Genomic DNA, 19456 nt, shown 5'->3' on the forward strand with positions numbered 1-19456 from the left:
TCCCTGGTGGGACTCTCCGCCACCTGGTGGGTCCATGGGCTCCACTCCCGGGGACCCGCTCAGTCCCGCCATGTCAGGCCGAGTGACGCCACTGGACATGCCCACTCCCCAGGATGGCTTCCTCCCCAGGTGGTTCCCTCCCATGTCCCTGCTCCACCAGGTCACTTCCCGTGAGTGTCGGCATTGGTGCAGGTGACCCCTGAGCCCCGGCCCGGCCCCCACTGCGGGCTGTTTTCCCTGAGGAGGAATCTGCCCTCTTGGCTCCTACAGACCGAATACCCCGGAGGGTTTGGTTTTATAGGGTAATTATGTCAACGTCCACCGACACTCATTGCTGTCAGTCTTCAACGTAATCAGGTTGAAGGCGTAAAACCACCTGGAAAGTGCTTGGGGACACGGTGCCCCCAGTGAGTGCGTGGTGTGGCGGGAGGCTGCTGTGTGGCCCCCTGCAGGCACGCCACCCCATCTGCTCAGTGAGACCCGGATGGCGGCAGCAGCCATGGCCGCACGGCCCCGATGAGACTGTCTGTCGATGCTCAGACCACCCAAAACTTAGCCAGCTTGAAACAGCCCCACTTCCTGACTGACTTGTAATCCTGTGAGTCGGGGTTCAGAGAGGGTTTGGCTGGGGGTGTCTTTCGCCCCACGTGGCTGGGCTGGGGTGGTTCCCCAGCTGCACCAACCTGGGGGGCCGGCTGGATTGAAGGGGGCTTCACTCACACATGTGGCACCCCCAGGCTCCTCCATGTTGCCCACCCACCAGCTGTGTGTGGGCCTTCTCAAGGCTGGTGGATGTGAGGCCATTGCCCACACGATGGCAGGCTTCCAGGCGGGGCCCCGAGCAGGGAGGGCGGACACGGCAGTGTCTTTCGGCCTGGCCTTGGCAGCGACACAGCATCCCTCTGCCGCATCTGACGGGTAGAACAGGGCATCAGCCTGGACTCGGGTTCCAAGGGGAGAGAGATGGACCCCGTCCCTCCAGGGCGCAGTGGTGGCCTCTCCGGCCGCCCGGGACCCCGCGGCAGACCTGCAGCCAGGCCCAGCGACTCCAGCCTGTCCGCCCCTCCGGCCCTCTCCGCTGCTTCTCTGGATGTTTGTGGGATGGTTCAGACCGAGTGTGCATCAGAGTGAGCCCAGAGCCTTCCCCTGTGAGCTCGGCCCTTCCCAGGGGCTCATCTGACTGGAGCCGCCCTCATCTTCCAGACCCCCACACGCACCCCTGGCCGCTGGTCCTGATGCCTCAGGCGCCGTCTCTGTTTTTCCTGGTGAAATTCTCCAGTGTGCCTTCCCCTGGAGGAGCCCCCTGGCTCCACCTGTACCCTCCCCTCCCCTCACGATGCGAAGGGCCCCTTCAGAGCGGAATTGCCTACCAAGCGGAAGGTCGGAGAAACCAACAGACACCCACCCGGAGCCCTAGTGAGTCGTTAGGGCTCAGCCTGCGTGGACCGTTAGGCAGTGTTTAAAATATCAGCCACACCACGTACAAAGCACAGGAAACTGTAGTCGCGACGTTAGGAGAGAGGCAGGACGCCAGCTTTGTGCTCGACCCAGTCCCGTCAGGTAGGAAGTGCACAGAAGCACTTTGGGGGAACGAGCGCGTGTGATGCTGGCTGCCTCGTGGTGGCGGATAGTGGGCGACGGTTTTAATTTGTCTCACTTTTTCACGCATTCCAAGTACTTCCTTCAGCAGCAGGCATTTCTTTCATAATAAAAGAGGTTGACGTTGAGGAACGCCCTCGATTTTAGGTGGAGGACTCGGTGCTCGCGGGAAGTCTGCTGGCTTGTGGAGTGGGGACCCCGTGTTACGAGCTGCTCTGCTCTCTCCACAGGCGGGCGGGGGCAGGACGGCAGCCCCGTCATCACCTTCCCGGACTACCCGGCCTTCAGCGACGTCCCAGACAAGGAGTTCCAGAATGTCATGACCTATCTCACCAGCATCCCCAGGTGCGTGTCGCTGTTTCCTGGGGGGTTGACGTGGCTCACAAAGGGCCGAGCGTCCGTGAGGACGTGGTGGCCGAGGGGAGGTTGGGGGCCTGCACGAGGTCACGCAGATGAGCAGTGGAGGAATCCGCTGGTTCCGGCCCCGGGGCCACATCCTTCACCTCCCCTGTGGTGATGTCCAGCTCCGGCCTGTCCCCCAGCCCCGGGGTCCAGCTGAGCCCAGGATGTTTCCTCCCGTGGGGAAGGTGCACAGCCCTCCCTTTGAGGAGCCGGTGACCGAGGGAGACGGAGGCTGTGACGCGGAGTGGCCATGAGACCCTCCGGACGGGGGTCTGACCTCCATGGCCCCCTCACCGTCCCCGAGGGCCAGGCCTCCTCCCGTCCTTCCCAGGGGACAGCTGACCCCAGAGGCGGCTGTCTGGGCCTGGTGCTGTTTTATTACGAGCAGTGCCGGACCCGTCCCCCAGAAAGTTAGGGATCCTGCCTCTGTGTCTCCCGGGGGCGCTGGGCTGCGTCAGCCTCCACGTCGGGGGTCAGACCCCACGTGGCGGGGTTGGCCTCATGCCCCTCACCCTCAGGAGTGGTGGGGACGCGGACCTCTGTCCAGGGCTCAGTGCCTAGCACACCGTGTGAGGACGGGAGTGCCTTGAGGTGACGATTTCTTCCTCCTGCTACGTAAACGAGAGCAGGGAGACTGTGCGAGGAACGAAGCTCAGGCCCCTGGGTGCTCGAGGATGCTCCTCAGCCCTCACCGCCCTCAAGGACCCGGTTCAGAATCTGGCAGCTAGGGCTCCACGATTAGTCTAATCTAGAAAACAGACGGAAAGGTTAATCAGCTGACACCTGTCACGGAAAAGCCGCTGACCAGTAACAACTGTTCACCACCATCAGGGGGGGCATAGATTCTTCTAGCAACCTGCCCAGTGGAGGAAGGGAGGCCGGCTAAGCTGGGGGAGCCCTCCGCACAGACGTGAGCGGTGAGCGGTCACTTGGCAGGAGAAGCGTGGGTGCTCTGTGCCTAGGTCACACGGGGTGTGGCCTGAGGTCACCGTCTCTGTTGACCTTTCTGTCTCGGTACCCCTCAGTGTGCCAGGGCCCGGGCAGCCAAGCTGAGTTGGGAGGGACAGTGGTCACCCTGGGAGCCGAGCGACCTTCCATGAGGGCCCCTGTGGCCGGCTGTGCCCCTCAAGGGGCTGAGGGACGTGCTTCATGGTGGGGACCACCAGGCTGCGAAGGGTCTCCATCTGTTTTCTCCCTTGGCCCCAAAGGTACGGAGACAGGGAGCGGCTGTCACACCCAGTCTGTAGAGGAGGCCACCCGACCTCAGGAGTGACAGCACCCTAGTAAGATCATGCGTCTGGAAAGCGCCCAGAAGACACGGGCTCCCCTTGGGGTGGGAACCCGGGATCGTGGCTGTGGCGCCAGGTGTGTCCGGTTACTGGACAGAGACGCTGCACGAGCCCCTGGCGGTGGGGCCACACTGGGGCCAGCTGACCAGCAAAGAGGGGCGGCCATCTGAGCGTGAATGACTGAACTCAGCGGTGGTTTTAGGGGGTGAAGCGACTTTACAAGAAGACCAGACGCCCACGCTTGGGGCTGTGACTGTGGGCGCCCTGTGCGGTCAGTCTGGTCCCCCAGAGGCAGGGCTCCTGCACCCGCGCCTCAGCCTCCCCACGGGGACGTCTGTTGGGGTGGGGCAGCTCCTCGTCCAGGGGAGGTCGGAGCTCCTGGTGAACCCTCGGTGTGCAGCGGTCTGAATCTCTTCTTGGATCCCGGAGCTGCGCTGGGTGCCCCCACCTTCCAGCCATGAGCTGGGGCCACTGCTCTTTGTTCTAACTTCCTCCTACTCATTTCCTTTTAGAAGATATTTGGAGTCACTCAGTTACCTACTCACTGTTCCTGAACCCTAACTGGCCCGAACCTGAAGAATTTGGGGGCTGTCTGTGGAAGCCGAGAGAGCTCAGTGCTCACATGGGCTCCACCACCGTTGTTGATGGAGTGATTCTAGAACCTTCTGTGGCCGCCTCACTGCCCGTCTCATTTTCTCTCCATTCTGTTCTCCTCTTACCCACTTAGGGATCTCAGATCCAAAGTCCTGAGATTAAAACTGACCTTGAGCCCTCTCTGTGTCCGTAGTCACGGTTCCCGAACGCCAGCTGGGACCTGGCACACCTGGAACTCGGTGCCCCATGAGGGCGGTGGTGGCCTCCCTGCAGTGACGGCTCAGCACCAGGCTGAACGAGCGGCCCAGGTCATAGGCTCTCTTTGGTCCCCCACTGCCACCTGAAGTGTGTTCAGGGGTCAGTCCTCCCCCTGCAGGGGAGACTGAGGTTTTCTGGCCACTGTTAGGTTTAGAGTCAGAGAGTCCGTTTGTGTCTGGAAATGTGAATGTCCAGCGTTCTGAGCCTCATCAGAGGCGCCTTCTTCCCTCAGGCAAGCAGGATGCTTGGAGGGCAGCTGGGTCCCTAACGCCCTCTCGGGACCTTCTGGGCTGTCACTGTCTCCTCCTGGGGGGGTCACCACCCTCGCTGGTCTTGCTGATCCTCAGACCTTCTGGCCTCAGGGCCTTTGCACTTGCTGTCCCTCAGCCCAGGTCTCTGGACATGGCTCCCTCTCACACTCCAGGCCACCTCCTCAGGGCAGTCCTCCATCATGCCCACCTACAGAAAGAAGCTCACCCCTCCTCCCTGCCTCCTCGCCCACCCAGCTTGTTGGCTTGGTGGGGCTTATCTCCAGCAGTCCTTGTTGCCTCACAGCTTGGTTTTGGTCTGTGTCTGCCTGTGTCACAGGTGCTGGGAGCAGGCACATGGCTCCTTGGTAAATATTTGCTGGACAAACAAACGTCCTTTGTGGACGAATAAAGTAAGTTCACAGGCGCCTAGCCGCCTGACGGGCCAAGGGCTCCCTCCCGCGGTCTCTCACTGGCGGCTCGTCTCCTCTCCTGTCAGAACAGCAGCCTGCACTTCCCTCTTCTTTCGTTTTAAGGGGTTCTTATTCCCAAGAGAATGGAGCCTTTCAAAACGCCGACCTCCGAGATCACATGCACGCTTTGTCTGCAAGGTCGGAGGGCAGGAGATGCGCGTTTTCCCCTGGGGCACAGGACTGACTGCGTTCTCCGCTTTATGGCACCCGAGCTGCAGGAGGGGCCGGAAGGCCGGCCTGAGTATTTGAAGCCCAGACCCGCAGGCTCTGTTTCCAAGGAGAAGAGCATGCATGGGGAGTGGGCTTGTGCTCCATCCGAGCTTCTCTCCTCTCCCGTTGAGGATGCTAAGGGACTCGGAAGCTGGACGGGTGGATCTGGCCCCGTCAGACCCACTGCACCCTTTTCATCCAGAAGCAAAACTCCTGAACAATAAAACCCAACACGTCCATCGTTTCAGGAGACAGCAGCAGCGCCCCACGAACCTGGAGGCCCACTGAGAGAGGGAGCTGGGCGGCCCGTGCGTGGCTGCCCTGGCAGAACCGTGAGGATCCGGGCCGCCCCTGGTGTAGGACCCCAGCCCATCGGCCCCAACATCATCTGTGAACCTTGAGGGGGTGCAGTCCAGCTGCCATCTCAGAAGGAGGGACTGGTTTTTGGTGAAGTTCTAAAGAAACAAATGCTGCCTTCCAGCAGCTCACACGCAGTTGCATCCCAGAGAGCTCACGGACAGCGTCGGGGAGAAACACTGTGTGTCTGGAAGAAAAGTGGGGTCAGTGCGGCCGTGTCTCAGGACAGGGGACAGCTCATGCTGGGGGCAGACGGTGACACTGGGACGCGTCCAGAAGCAGCTGCAGTGGCCCAGGCTGCCCCCTACTGAGCAGCACCCACATGTGGGGCAACCCCCTTGTTCTCTGTGGGGACCTGGCGAACGTCCCCCAAATGCGCCCCCATTTACAGGGGAGAGGCGCGCTGCCCCCTGCAGGACACGGCGTCCATTGCAGTCAGTCCTTTCGCCCATCCTGAACCACCTGGAGCGGGGGAGGTGGGCAGGCTGCTTCTAGAAAGGGGGAAAACTCCTCACGTAGGCAGGCCTCTGGCCCGGCTCATCCAGGGAGCTGCCGAGCCAGCAAGCCCCAGGAGGAGCGAGGGTTAGAGCCGGTGCCGTCAAGCGGACGGATCTCGGGGACGTGGACTCTCGCAGCTCCTCAACGAGGTGTAACTTTATCCTTTAAAGAGTCCATTGCTGCTGACTTCGCGCTCCTCCCGTTAGGATGCGTGAAGGACAGGTGCCCCCTGTGAGTCCTGATGTCTGATTGACAGCCATGCTCCCTCTGAAATACGAGCAGAGGAGGCGGGCTTGGTGCAGGTGCATCTGACACACGTGGAAACGGATTGTATTGTCGGTCTTTTGAAAAGTGACTCAATCAGGTGCGTGTGGAAGGACTTCACGGTTTATGGTCAGCATACCAGCTGCTGTCCAGCCAGTGTGCTGGCCACCTGTGGGGGGTCCCTGTGCGCACCCGTCGTGGTTGGAGGGTGGCATCACCACACACGTGCTTAGGACCCTTGCAGTTCCTAATGGGGCTCGTTGGCCACCATCTGCCAGGTGCAGGTGGGGCCACGCCAGGGACTGGTGATGAGTGACAGTGAACCGCACGCCCTGCCCCAGAAGCGACCCTTGACCTCCCTACAGACAGTTCCACGACTGAGAGAGAATCAGGGGGAGAGGCTCTGACAGCTCTCCCATCTGGAGTTGTGTGCTGGGCAACGTGGACCCCCCAGTGACAAAGAGAGAAACTCCTGCTGCTCACGTTGCCTGTAAATTAAACAAGACATGACAGGGATGTGTTTATGAAACAGGAAGAAAAGGGAAAAAGGAGGTGAGGGACGCCAGAGGGGCAGTCAGAGAGGAGCCCTGTGAGAAGGTGACTTAAAGGAGGTGAGGGACCCTGAGTCATGGGGACAGTCCTCACAGAACCCTAAGAGGGGACCCGAGTATTGGGGAGACTACTCACAAAGACCCCTAGGAGGGGCCCTCAGTCATGAGCGACAGTCCTCACAGGGACCCCCAGGAGGGGCCCTCAGTCATGAGGACAGTCCTCACAGAGACCCCCAGGAGGGAACTCAGTCATGGGGACAGTCCTCACAGAGACCCCCAGGAGGGAACTCAGTCATGAGGACAGTCCTCACAGAGACCCCCAGGAGGGAACTCAGTCATGGGGACAGTCCTCACAGAGACCCCCAGGAGGGAACTCAGTCATGGGGACAGTCCTCACAGGGACCCCCAGGAGGGAACTCAGTCATGGGGACAGTCCTCACAGAGACCCCCAGGAGGGAACTCAGTCATGGGGACAGTCCCCACAGGGACCCCCAGGAGGGAACTCAGTCATGGGGACAGTCCCCACAGAGACCCCCAGGAGGGAACTCAGTCATGGGGACAGTCCCCACAGGGACCCCCAGGAGGGAACTCAGTCATGGGGACAGTCCCCACAGAGACCCCCAGGAGGGAACTCAGTCATGGGGACAGTCCCCACAGAGACCCCCAGGAGGGAACTCAGTCATGGGGACAGTCCCCACAGGGACCCCCAGGAGGGAACTCAGTCATGGGGACAGTCCCCACAGAGACCCCCAGGAGGGAACTCAGTCATGGGGACAGTCCTCACAGGGACCCCCAGGAGGGAACTCAGTCATGGGGACAGTCCTCACAGGGACCCCCAGGAGGGAACTCAGTCATGGGGACAGTCCCCACAGGGACCCCCAGGAGGGAACTCAGTCATGGGGACAGTCCCCACAGAGACCCCCAGGAGGGAACTCAGTCATGGGGACAGTCCTCACAGAGACCCCCAGGAGGGAACTCAGTCATGGGGACAGTCCCCACAGAGACCCCCAGGAGGGAACTCAGTCATGGGGACAGTCCTCACAGGGACCCCCAGGAGGGAACTCAGTCATGGGGACAGTCCCCACAGAGACCCCCAGGAGGGAACTCAGTCATGGGGACAGTCCTCACAGGGACCCCCAGGAGGGAACTCAGTCATGAGGACAGTCCCCACAGAGACCCCCAGGAGGGAACTCAGTCATGGGGACAGTCCTCACAGAGACCCCCAGGAGGGAACTCAGTCATGGGGACAGTCCCCACAGAGACCAGGAGGCGTCTTCTGTCATATTCTTTTGCAGCACAGGCACCAGGGAGCAGGAGCAGAGTGAGGGAGGGGTGTGGCATCCGGGGACAGAGTTGGGAGGTGAGGGAAGGGTCAGGGGCCCCCTGACACTGTGGAATGGTGACCCCCTTTAAAGAGGGGCTTTGTTCTCAGTGAAATGGGACAAAGGGACCATGACCTGACTTGAAGAGCTGGCCAGAGCAGGGCCGACGGGAGGGGTGGGGGCTGCGGGCCTGGGGAGATGGTGACGTCAGGACCTGGAGGGAGCTGTGCGGGTGGCGAATATGGTTTCCAGCCTTTTTTTGAGGAGAAGCCCAGGGACTTCCTGCTGGATGTGGGGAGGAGGGAGGCGGGAATGCAGGGTGCGAGGCAGGAGGACGGGATTGGGGAAGCCCGAAGGATTGAGGGAGGGCAGGAGCAGCTAGGAGGGTCGAGTCTGGTTTGAGACATCACTTGGACGTCAGGGGGGCTGTCAGGTCAGGCAAGGCCCGTGTGTGCGTCTGGAGCTCTGGGGTGAGGTCCCAGCTGGGGTGTGGATTTGGGAGTCGTGGGCAGTTGGGTGGTGAGGCCCCCAGGAGTGGGGTGGTGGGCAGAGGGGGAGCCCCAGGTGTTCCAGCTGGAGGAGGGCAGGGGGAGGCGAAACACAGCGGGGGGGAGGGGAACGAGCCCTTAGCTGGGGTCTCAGGAGCGGGAGGCTACCCCCAGATTCTGTAGGGCTGTGGGGGCTCCCCATAGGTTGGAAGGTTGGTAGGCCTTTGGGACCGCTGACAAGAACCGTTTCCATGGAAAGTTGGGAGCAAAATGTTGATTGGAGTAAATTTAACAATAATGGGAGGAGCAGGGTCTGAGGCAATGGGTGTAGACACGTCCTTCCAGGATTCTGCTACTAAAGGGAGCAGAGGAATGGGCAGTGAGAGGAGGTCGTGAGAGGAGGCAGACGAGATTCTCTATCAAGATGAAAGAAATAACAGCATGTTTATGCCGATAGAAATTACCCAATTAGGAAAAGAAGCAGCAGTCACCATTTGATTTCTTTTACACTTAACGTGCTGTTTGTGCACCGCCTCTGAGTCTAGCACAAGGCAAATGGCGGGGGCGGGGGGCGGCATTACAGAGCCCGTCCGGGGGCCACGAGTGCTGCGGCTCCTGGGCCTGAACGTCTGGGTCCCTCCGTCCGCCTGTGGTTCTAGAACCTGAATCTTTCCTCCCTCCTGTGGTTCTAGAACCTGGAACTCTCCTCTCCTCCCTCCTGCGGTTCTAGAACCTGGATCTTTCCTCCCTCCTGTGGTTCTAGAACCTGGAACTCTCCTCTCCTCCCTGCTGCGGTTCTAGTACCTGGAACTCTCCTCTCCTCCCTCCTGCGGTTCTAGAACCTGGAACTCTCCTCTCCTCCCTCCTGCGGTTCTAGAACCTGGAACTCACTCTCCTGTGGTTCTAGAACCTGGAACTCTCCTCTCCTCACTCCTGTGGTTTTAGAACCTGGAACTCTCCTCTCCTCACTTCTGCTGTTCTAGAACCTGGAACTCTCCTCCCTCCACTCCCCTCCACATCCACCTCCAAGCACCCCGAATCCAACCTCCTTGTCTCCTCTCACCTGGGGCTAGAGCTCCCCTTGCACCCCCCACACTGTGGCAAAAATAACATTTCCAAACTCAGTCTGCTCCTGTCCCTCCCCATGAACAGTCATCCGACGCTTCCTTACACAGGTGTGTGTGTGTGCCCACACAGACACATGCACAGACACACATGCGTATATCATGTACACATGCACACACAGACACACACATGCCTATGCACTCACACGTGCATAGGGTTGCCAACATTGAGATACATTGCTGGCTTTTCTTTGGAAAAGATTTAGCAACCCTGGACTTGCATTTCCATGGCTCCTGCAGGAGCCCCCTGTGGTGGGCCGTGGGGGCCTCAGTCACTCAAGCCCAGGGCTGGGCAGATAATATGAAGAGGATCACCTCCCTCCACGGCCGCAGTCTCTCCAGAGCCAATTAAAATGCAGTTCAGGAGCTCTTAGAGTTAACTGAAGCCAATAATGACGTTGATTTTCCAGGGACCTGGCTCACAGCGCCCAGCTGCTGGGGAGTCAGAAGTTCCGTCTCCTAGCTGGCTGTCGGTGACAGGCCACGTTCACCCCATAAGAGGTGCACATACAGGCACATGCAGCCTCACACACGCCACATACGGGCACAAGCACGCACACAGGCACATGCACACGTGCACATAAACACACATGCACACGCACACATGTGGGCACAAACATGCACCCACACACATGCACCGTTTGTAGGGACCACATGAAAGAGAAAGGCAGGTGCACGTGGAATGGAACAGGAGAGTAGATGTGGTCTTGGGCTCCCGGTGGAGAGTTCTGGAACGCTCCTGACGCATTACTTGTAAGACAAACGCCTGGAACAAGCTGACTCTCTTCCCACTGCAGGCTGCCCAGGTGGCCCCGTCCTACTGGCTAAGCTTTAGACCAGCCGGACCTCGGCCCCCAGAAGTTCCTTACTTCTCGCTGCCGCTATGACTTCCAGTTGAAGGTTCGGTTGACTTTTGGACATAAAGACAGAAAGCGTGAGTGTGAGTGTGAACCGAGCAGTTCAGAACGCACCCACACAGCATTGGGAGCTTCCCCGCCCCCTGCTTCCTCCCCAGGGTTAAGGGTTTGGGTGATGTCAGAACTTTGTTCTGCCCACGCACAGACGCTTCCCCCAAATGGGCGGCACAGGCCTGTCACATCCCAGCCCTCTGCCAGCCACAGCGATGCATCATGGGCCTCCCTCTGGGCAGCACCGTTGCCTCCTCCTCTCAGTGGCCACGTCACCCCCCTAGTGTAGACGACCAAACATAGGATCCCTCGCCCCTTAGTGGGGATTCCACTCGCCCTGCCGTCTCCCGTGGGATCCTGCTGAATGAGCAGCCTGTTCAGGTCTGGCTGGTTTTGTTCTGCTTATAAGATGGGACGCCTTGAAGGTAATCCCATCCATCACAGTTCTCAGACGCTCTGGTCAGGGGTCCTCCCCGTCCAGCCGGCGTGACTAGCAAGTAATTGGCCATTCTCGCCATTCACTGTCCAGTGGCTTTGCTCAGCCCATTGTCCCACGTGGGCTGAAGCTCTGGGAGCTCAGTGACCACTGCCCACTGCTGTGGCCTCCTCCACACGGGTCCTGTCCCGTCATCTTCTCCTGGGGGAGCCAGAGGCTGCCTGTCTCCTCGAGCCTCCTTCCTTTGGTGTGATGCTCTTTCTGTGTCACCGCCATCCAGTATGACAGCCACTGGCCATGTGTGCCCATCTAAATTTAAAAATTAAACTAAATAAATGCAAACGTTCAGGCCCTGGGTCGGGCTAGCCATATTTCAGTTCACATGTGGCCAGTGGCTGCCACGTTGGGCAGCTCGACTGGAACGCTTCCGTCTGTGGGAGGGCGAGAGCTGCGATGGGGTGGGGTCGACTTAAATCGGCCATGCCCTTCGTTGGAGAAAAGGCCAAGGTTGTCATCCTGGCTCCCTGCCTGAGAAGAGAGGCCGCAGCCCTTGCCTCACTTGGAAGTGGCGACCCTTTGTGGGCCCGGGGTTTGGGAAGCCCCTCGCTCGCTGCTGTCACAGCACCCAGGCTGCGCCCGCCAGCTCGTCCGCCCCATGGGGCCTGGGGGTGGCGCAGAGGGGAGACAGCGCCCAGAGGCTGCGCGGCTAGAGTTTCAGCTCCCGGTGGAGAGGAGACGCCAGAGGCAGATCCGGTGGAGGAAGGAGCTGGACGAGCTCGGGGCTGCCTGGCGGGCGGTGGAGTCAGGACTGAGGAGGCGCCCGTCTCAGGACCTGTGCAAAGGGCAGGGGCGGAAAAGGTGAGACGGCTGGGGTGCTGCACGAGCCTGAGGCAGGTAACGAGATTCCAGGATGTTCTAGCCTGAGTCTGAGCCCCCAAGGAGGTGCCCCCCAGGAGGCAGTTTGCTCCTTGGTTGCAGAGAATCCGCCAGTGGTGTGCGTCTGTCTGTTTTTAAAATGTATTCAAGGAGACTATGTGGTTGGTGGTTTTCTTAACATTTTTTTTAATTGTGGTAAAATTCATGGAACATACAACTTCCCATCTTAACCATTTCTGAGTGTACAGGTCGGTACATGCTCACTACTGTGCAGCCAGCCTCCAGAACTGTCATCTTGCAAAATGGAACTCTGTCCCATTGAACACTGACTCCCACCCCCGGCCCCTGTCCACTTTCTGTCTCCATGGATTCGGCTCCTCGAGGGACCTTATGAGTGGACTCCTACAGCATTTGTCTTTTTGTTTCTGGCTTACTTCACTCCACAAAGTCCCTAGGGGTCGTCCATGCTGTAGCAGGTGTCGGGATTTCCTTCCTGTCTAAGGCTGAATAAGCTTCGTTGTATGCACGGGCCTCCTGTTGTTTATCCACTCATCTGTCGTTGGAGGAAGCTATGTTTTCGAGCTAGATTAGAAATCAGTCTTTGAAAAATAGATAAGACGCTCCAGTTTCCCCTGCGCCGTGTGGGCGCCCGCAGAGCAGGTGCAGGCCGCGCTGGCCTCTCCGCTATCTGCAAAGATCATCGCTCCCGCTCTGCGTTCATTGGATCAGACAAACTCCAGTACGTTCGTGATGATTCTCCTAGATAGCACGGTTTTGGGTTTTCTTTGTGTATTTTTGTCAAAAGAATTGTATTTATTGGTATGGAAAAAAATAACTTGAATATAAAGAATGCAAAAATGTAAGTTTTCAGTCTCTTTAGAGAAATTCCTGCATTTTTCTGAGAAGGTGAGCTGTTCCCTTAGGGCTGTGGAGAAGAGGGGCGATGCTGCCTCGTGGCCCCTTGGCTGGTCCCCGCATTTAGGCGGCCCAGCCTTGTGTGCGTCTGACCCACATCCGCCCTGACAGGGCTGCGTGTGACTCAGAACAGATACATTACCGCGTGTGAGAGTTTTGAAAAAGCGTTTACCGTTTTTCTTGCCGTTGAGCATTCTGGAATGAAAAGCTGACCAGTGTAGGATCGATGCGTCGCACAGGTGATAGTCTGGCGGGTTGAGATCTGAATCCTAAGGGGAGAGAAGAGACGGCAGAAAAGACAGGTTAGGGCTGAGTGCTCAGGGCATGCCTTCGAGGCTGCGGAGTTTGGACCTGGGCGGGCAAGTCACGTAGACAGGGAGGAACCTGGCCACAGCATCTCCCTCACAAAAGGAGAACAAGGAAATGAAAGAGTCTGTCACATTTGCCAACTTTCACAGACCAGTGTCCAAATATGGGATGAAAAACAGAGAAAAGAGCAAAGAAATGCAGTAGTGGGGGCCCGGGAAAGGGGAGCAGGCCCAGCCCCACCACTGCCCCTCCAGCCCACCCACCCACCTCCCTGGCCTTGCCCATTCCCTGGCCCCCTGGGTGCACCTGGCCCCCAGGGCCCACCTGCTTGATCAGCACCCCGACACCCTGCCCAGCCCCTCAGGGAGCCTGGAACGCCTTCCTCGGGAGGGACCCTGGGCCCTGCCATGGATGGATGAGCCCCAGCTGACGCCTCTCCGGCCATCAGCCAAGGACGGCGCAGGACCGATGCCAGCCATGGTGCCTCCTGCTGGGGTGCGCCCTGACCCATGGGCATCTCACCCCCACCATCCAGGGACGGTCAGGGCAGATGCCAGCCATGGTGCCTCCTGCTGGGGTGCGCCCTGACCCATGGGCACCTCACCCCCACCATCCAGGGACGGTCAGGGCAGGTGTCAGCTGTGGTGCCTCCTGCTGGGGTGCGCCCTGACCCATGGGCACCTCACCCCCACCATCCAGGGACGGTCAGGGCAGGTGTCAGCTGTGGTGCCTCCTGCTGGGGTGCGCCCTGGCCCCTGAGCCCCCTGGCACACACTGGCTTTGTTTCCTCTTGTCCTGGCGCCAGGCTGAGGAGTCCCCTTATAGGCGGCTCTGAGGACCCTCACTGTCCACCCTGACGCAGGCAAGACACCCAGTGTAGCCGGGTCTTTTCACACCGTGAAGGGGCCCCTTCACTGTCTTGTGGCTGCAAGCTCTGAGCCCCTGGCTTGGGCTGAGTGAGGCCACACTGGAGACACGGGTGCTCAGAAACTCACCCGGTCTGGCCCTATTCTCTCTGTAAACCCGACACCATCTCCCTTTCCACGAAGCCAGGCTGTGTCTACACCTCCCTGGGTTGTTACAACCTGTTGATGTTTATCGCTCCGGGACAACGGACCGAACTCAGCTGTGCTGGACCCTCAGGTCCATGTCCACCCTGAGGGCCGCGGTCTGTCCTAGCGGGCAGCTGCAGTGTCCACAGTGACTCTCAGGTGCAGGAGAGATGCCGTCGGGGCCTCAGGAGCTCTCGGCCGTCAGGGGCCGCTATTGCACGTGGTGATTTGGGTTTGGGCTTGTTGCTGGAGACAGCGGTCAGCCTCCTGCACGTGTGAGTAAGGATGGCGGGCTGGCTGCCTGGGCTGGGTGCTGAGACAGTGGGTTGGTTTTCTGGGCTGATGGCCGTAGGTCGTGGGTCAGAGTTCTCTTTGTGGACGGCCTGGGTGTTGTCCATCTGGACACTCAGTCTGTCATGGCAATAGCAACAAGTTTAACTTCGGTAAAGGACAGTTATAACCACTAGTAAGGAGATCGTTTTGCTGCTGGTGGAAGGAAGATTGGAAAGCCGGCTGGGCTGGCGGGAGGGCTGTGGATGCTGCCTGAGGACAGGGATAAACCTGGGCAAGGGACTGGCTGACACCCGTCGGGGGCAGAGACCCGGGAGCACAGGGATGCCACCCTCCATAGGCTGCAGAAAGGGGAGGGGGCAGTGGCCTGGTGGGTGGCTCCCTTCAGGACAGGCAGAGACGAAGCCGGACGCGCCCTGCAGCTGTGGACTTGTGGAGAGCAGAGCTGAGGCCTCCCCCAGTCTCCTGTTCCTTCGTTCGTCTGGACGTGTTGAGCACCGGCTCTGGGCCAGGCACGTGGGAGACAGACAAGCTGCGGCCCTGGTGGGGTGTGTGGCCAAGGTCAGCGGACGACGCTCTCAGAGCAGACCCTTGGGGTGGTGGCAGCTCCCTGAGGCTCAGGGTTTCTGCAGCAACAGGCCAGTAGTGGCCACCAGAGAACCAATGCAACCCAGAGCTGATGACCTGGCTGCCCTCCGCCCCTCCTTCCTGTCCTGATTTCCCCTCGACCCTGCCCCGGCCCTGAGCTCCAGCAGCCGCCGCACGTTCCCGACCTGCTTCCTGGCTCTTTCGTGGGGCAGAAGCTCAGATACGCAGACGCCGCATCTCCCGGTTCAGAAAGTCCTCAGGGCTCGTCGGTAGGACTCAGTGCTCGGGCCAGCAGCAGCAGCAGCATTTGGGAGCTTGTTAGAAATGCCGTGAGGTGGCCCCACTAGGCCTCCCGAGCCCCAGTCTGCATTTCAACAAGGTCTTCGGGAGCCTGGGGTGCATTGCAGTCTGAGATGTGCACACGTGTGGGTCTGTCTCCTCCTCGCCCCCTCCCCGCTCGGCTCTCTCCGCCACGGCCATTGTCTCTGCAGGTGCCTTCTTCCTCTGACTCCGTGTTTCCCTGCGTCTCCACCGTCCCTGCTCTGTGATCGTTGGCGTCTAAACAGGCGAGAGCGAGCCCCCTCTCCCCCACAGGGTCCCAGGAGCAAGCTGCAGCTGGGCAGGAGCTGGACAAATGTGACACAGGGTGACCGCAGACTCACTGTCAGGGAGCCACCCAGCCCCTATTTCCAGACTGTTCTTGGGCCGCTCATTGCTCCCACCTGCGCTGGGGAGGTTGGACCCTCACCTGACGGGGCCTGTGTGCCCCAGGCCACCGAGGGCCACCCCGGTGGAGTTAGCGGGCCCACGGGTGCCCAAGGCCAGCGAGCCCTGCAGTGTTAGGGCACCAAGGAATGGTGAATCCCAGAAGTAGTTTATGCGAGCTCTGTGCCTATTTTCACTATTTGGGCCAAAAGTGAGCTCATCAGCCTCACCCGGCAGCCGGGCCTCTGGCCAGGGTGGCCGGCCCTCTGAGCCGACTGTTGGGAGGTTGGAGGCTGACCTCTGTGCGTCTGCAGGGCTGTGTGTACCCAGGGGACTGGGGACACTTCTGTGTGGCTTCCAGCTTCTGATTCCTGCTCCCTGTTTCCCCCCTGCCACCACCTTCAGCGCAGTGGCCGAGGCTCTGCTCACGAGGGACCCCAGGGGGGCAGCGTTTTGTGCCGTCAAGCGTGAGCCACACCCCCCTCCCCTGGGCACACGAGGTCACAGGTGGGGGGCAGGAGCAGGGCATGCAAGCTCCAGGTCCTCCACTGGTGTGAGCCGATCCGCCCCTCCTCAGTGCGGGGGGTGGGGACGGGCCCCATGGGCTGCTGGCCCCTGTGGGGCCGTCGTGGGCGCGCAGGGGAGGCGTGAGGGTCTCTACGCCCTCACATAAGATGCCTTCTGTTAGTTAAGGCTGCGCCACTGAGACAATGTTCCCAGAATATGGCAGGAGGCGAGACGGGGCACGGGGGAGAGTTCTCCTGGGCCCCAAACTGGGTCCTGGCGTGTGGGCATCTCTGCTGTCTGCTTCTGGGGTCGGGTCCCCCTCAGCACGTCCCCCAATACCGGGAGTGGTGCATGGACCCCTGGAGAGGAGGGCCCCTGCCCAGCCCCACACAGGAGGCAGCCCGGGGGTGGGGGGGCACTTTATTCCGGGGTGGACTAGGCCTGGGAGGTGGCTTACAGGCAGCAGGGAGCAAGGACTCCAAGCCAGATGGTGGGGCTACCTGCTGTGTGACTTTGGGCAAACGACTTAACCTGTCTGTGCCCGTCCCTCTTCCCTGGGCTGGAGAGAGCAGTCCCGCCTCACGGGGTCATCGTGAGAATTAAAGCAAGAATAGCTGTCGAGCTTTTAGCGCAGTGCCTGAACCCCGAAGACCAAGAAGTGCCTCCTCCCCGGAGGGTCCGGGCCTGCCCGGGGGTGAAGGGGAGCTGTGACTGAGCTCCCGCCGCCCCTCCCACTCGCTGTCCCGACCATGAGCCATGTGGGGCGGCGGGAAATGAGCACAAAGCTGTCTTACTGCCGTGGGACGTGGTGGCTTCAGAGACGAGGCTTGCCACCTGCCCCGGGACTGTGTCCTTGCTGAGAAGCCCCCCTTCTGGGGCACGTGTTTGTGCCTCAAGGAAACTCACTGGTGATTCCTACATGTCACCTGTCATTTTAATTGAAAAATATCGCATCCTTGGGGCTGGCCTGGTGGCCTAGTGGTTAAGTTCGTACATTTGGCTTTGGTGGCCTGGGGTTTGTGGGTTTGGATCCCGGGCATGGACCTAGCACTGCTCATCCAGCCATGCTGTGGTGGCATCCCCCATACAAAACAGAGGAAGATGGGCACAGATATTAGCTCAGGGCCAATCTTCCTCAGGAAAAAAATATATATATTTCATGTCCTTGGTGACTTTGCTTTCTCATCATGTTCGCTCCTATCACCCCATTCGGGATGCTGGTGTCTGATCACAGCCGTAACGTAGGACTTGTGTGCTGTGGAACGTTTTTACACACAGTAGTTCAAACGTAAGGGAACAGGAGTTGGGGGGGACGTGGGAAAGCCGTGGCCGTGCCCCAGGCTGAGTGGGCGGGAGGCCCTGGCGCGTCGTGCCCATGATGGCAGTGCTGTCCTGCTGCGCCCTGGTGTTGCACGAACAGGAGGACAGTGCTGAGGGCCGCGGATCAGCCCACAGCAGCCTGGTGGGCTCCATGGTGAAAACTGGCTTGATTTGGCCACAGAAGGGAGTTTTCTGGGCTCAGAAGCTCAGACCAGGTGTGACATTCTGAGGCCCATTGTGGACAACGAAGGCCCCACCGCCGGACAACAGAGCTGGAGGCTGAGCCGGCAGTTGCCCCGCGGTCAACGCCTTGTTCCGGGAAAGAGGAAAATTGTCCTTCCGAGAAGGGGGGCACTGCAGCCACAGTGAGGGTCTCCGTCACAGAGCACGTGGTGGGGCCCAGCGGCTGGCTCGCTCGCCTCTCCCGGCAGCCCAAGAGGTGGGCGCTGTCTGGTTGCCCTGATGATTCCCAGCTGAGTCAGCAGTCCATGTGCCACCTCAAGTGGCCAAGAGCCCTGCCCGTGTAGCCGGGGGCAGCTGCGGAGCAGGGCCAGTGTCCCCTCGACGCGTGGCACACACCCTCAGCAGGGCCTCTCCTCACGGACGGGTGGTGGGGAGCACGTCCCGGGTCCCTGCTCTGGGAGCACTTGACTGGTACTGCAGGTCAAGGGTGATGTGCTCGGCGAGCGCAAGTGTGTCTGGGCCTCTTCTCTCCACTTTGGGACAAGTGATCCCAGGTGACTGAGTCTCAGCCCTGGGCCGGCTCCCCAGCCCGGATGCCCACCTGTGAGGTGGAGGGAGGTGGGGAGGACGGGGAGCCCTGCCCGTCAAGCTGGCCCGGCCCCAGTGCTTCCGAGGGCACAGACAGACCAGAGAAGCCGTGCGTGGCTGGCATCATCAGGGAGGAGCCTGTGACCTATACCTCTCGAAAGGGAGCGTGCGGTTGAGCAGGGCGATCTCGGCAGAGCACCTGTGCGTGGACAGCTCAGGCTGCTGCCCGAGACGCTGCCTCCTCCCGTCCAGGCCTCGGTCGGTGGCTGAGCCCGGTTCACAGGCTGAGGCTGGGATGGCAGGTTTGGACTCACCCCACCCTGGCGGCTGGGGCTACACTGACCCCAGCAAGGACCTGCTTTGGGCCACCTCAAAGAAAGTACATGCCCACCACAGACAGGTCCCTGGGCTCCCCGGCAGCCGGCCTGGGATGGAGCCGGGGCCAGGGCTCCCACCATCTCAGCTCCCTCACTGACCTGCGCGGCTGGACCGGGTGGGTTGGCCTGCAGTCTGTGGGGAGCACTAAGTACTGGGGTGTCATGGGGAGCAGGACGGCTGTGAACCCCGGGTTCCTGGCACTGAAACTCAAGTGACACACAAACAGAAGACCCTGCCTCCACGAGAACTGAGCCTGCCCAGAAGGCGGCTCTGCCTGCGGGGCCTGCACAGCGGTGAAGCAGAAGCCTTGACCTCTCGCTGTGCGTCTCCTGTGGGCTCTGGCGTCAACAGCAGAAAGGCTGTTTGCAACGAGAGCTGGCGTTTATCTGTGTTTGCCGAGAAGTCCCTTGCTGTTATGAAGACGGATTACTGTGAACTGGTAGTCCGTCATCGAAAGAGCATGAGAGCACAGGGCCAACGGCCCACACCCACACACGCGTGCATCTTGTGTGTCCCCTCACCATCATCACATCTGCGGGTCAGAAAGGATTTTGGTGGTTCCAGCTCTGGCTTTATCAGAGTCCTCTCAGGGGCTGCATAATTTGTGTATCTTCCGTGTGACTGTGATTTTCATTTAAACCCAGAAGCGGCTCCCTTAGTTGGTTCAGAGACTCGCACGTGAGCGAGTCACGTCAGTGCCGGCCTGCCTCTCATCTGCCTGTG

General features: G+C 60.1%; 1 protein-coding gene across 50 annotated transcripts in view; it reads left to right on the forward strand.

Moving 5' to 3' along the window:
- Positions 1 to 19456, forward strand: part of MCF2L (MCF.2 cell line derived transforming sequence like) — a 181294-nt gene that overhangs the window by 119234 nt on the left and 42604 nt on the right. For all 50 annotated transcript variants that reach the window (XM_023621868.2, XM_070240482.1, XM_070240493.1 and 47 more), the window contains one exon: positions 1830 to 1944. In XM_023621868.2, the coding sequence (XP_023477636.2) occupies positions 1830 to 1944 (115 nt within the window). The remainder of the gene's footprint in view (positions 1 to 1829; positions 1945 to 19456) is intronic.

The sequence above is a fragment of the Equus caballus genome, chromosome 17 (genome assembly GCF_041296265.1).
Source record: "Equus caballus isolate H_3958 breed thoroughbred chromosome 17, TB-T2T, whole genome shotgun sequence".
Classification (NCBI taxonomy): Eukaryota; Metazoa; Chordata; class Mammalia; order Perissodactyla; family Equidae; genus Equus; species Equus caballus.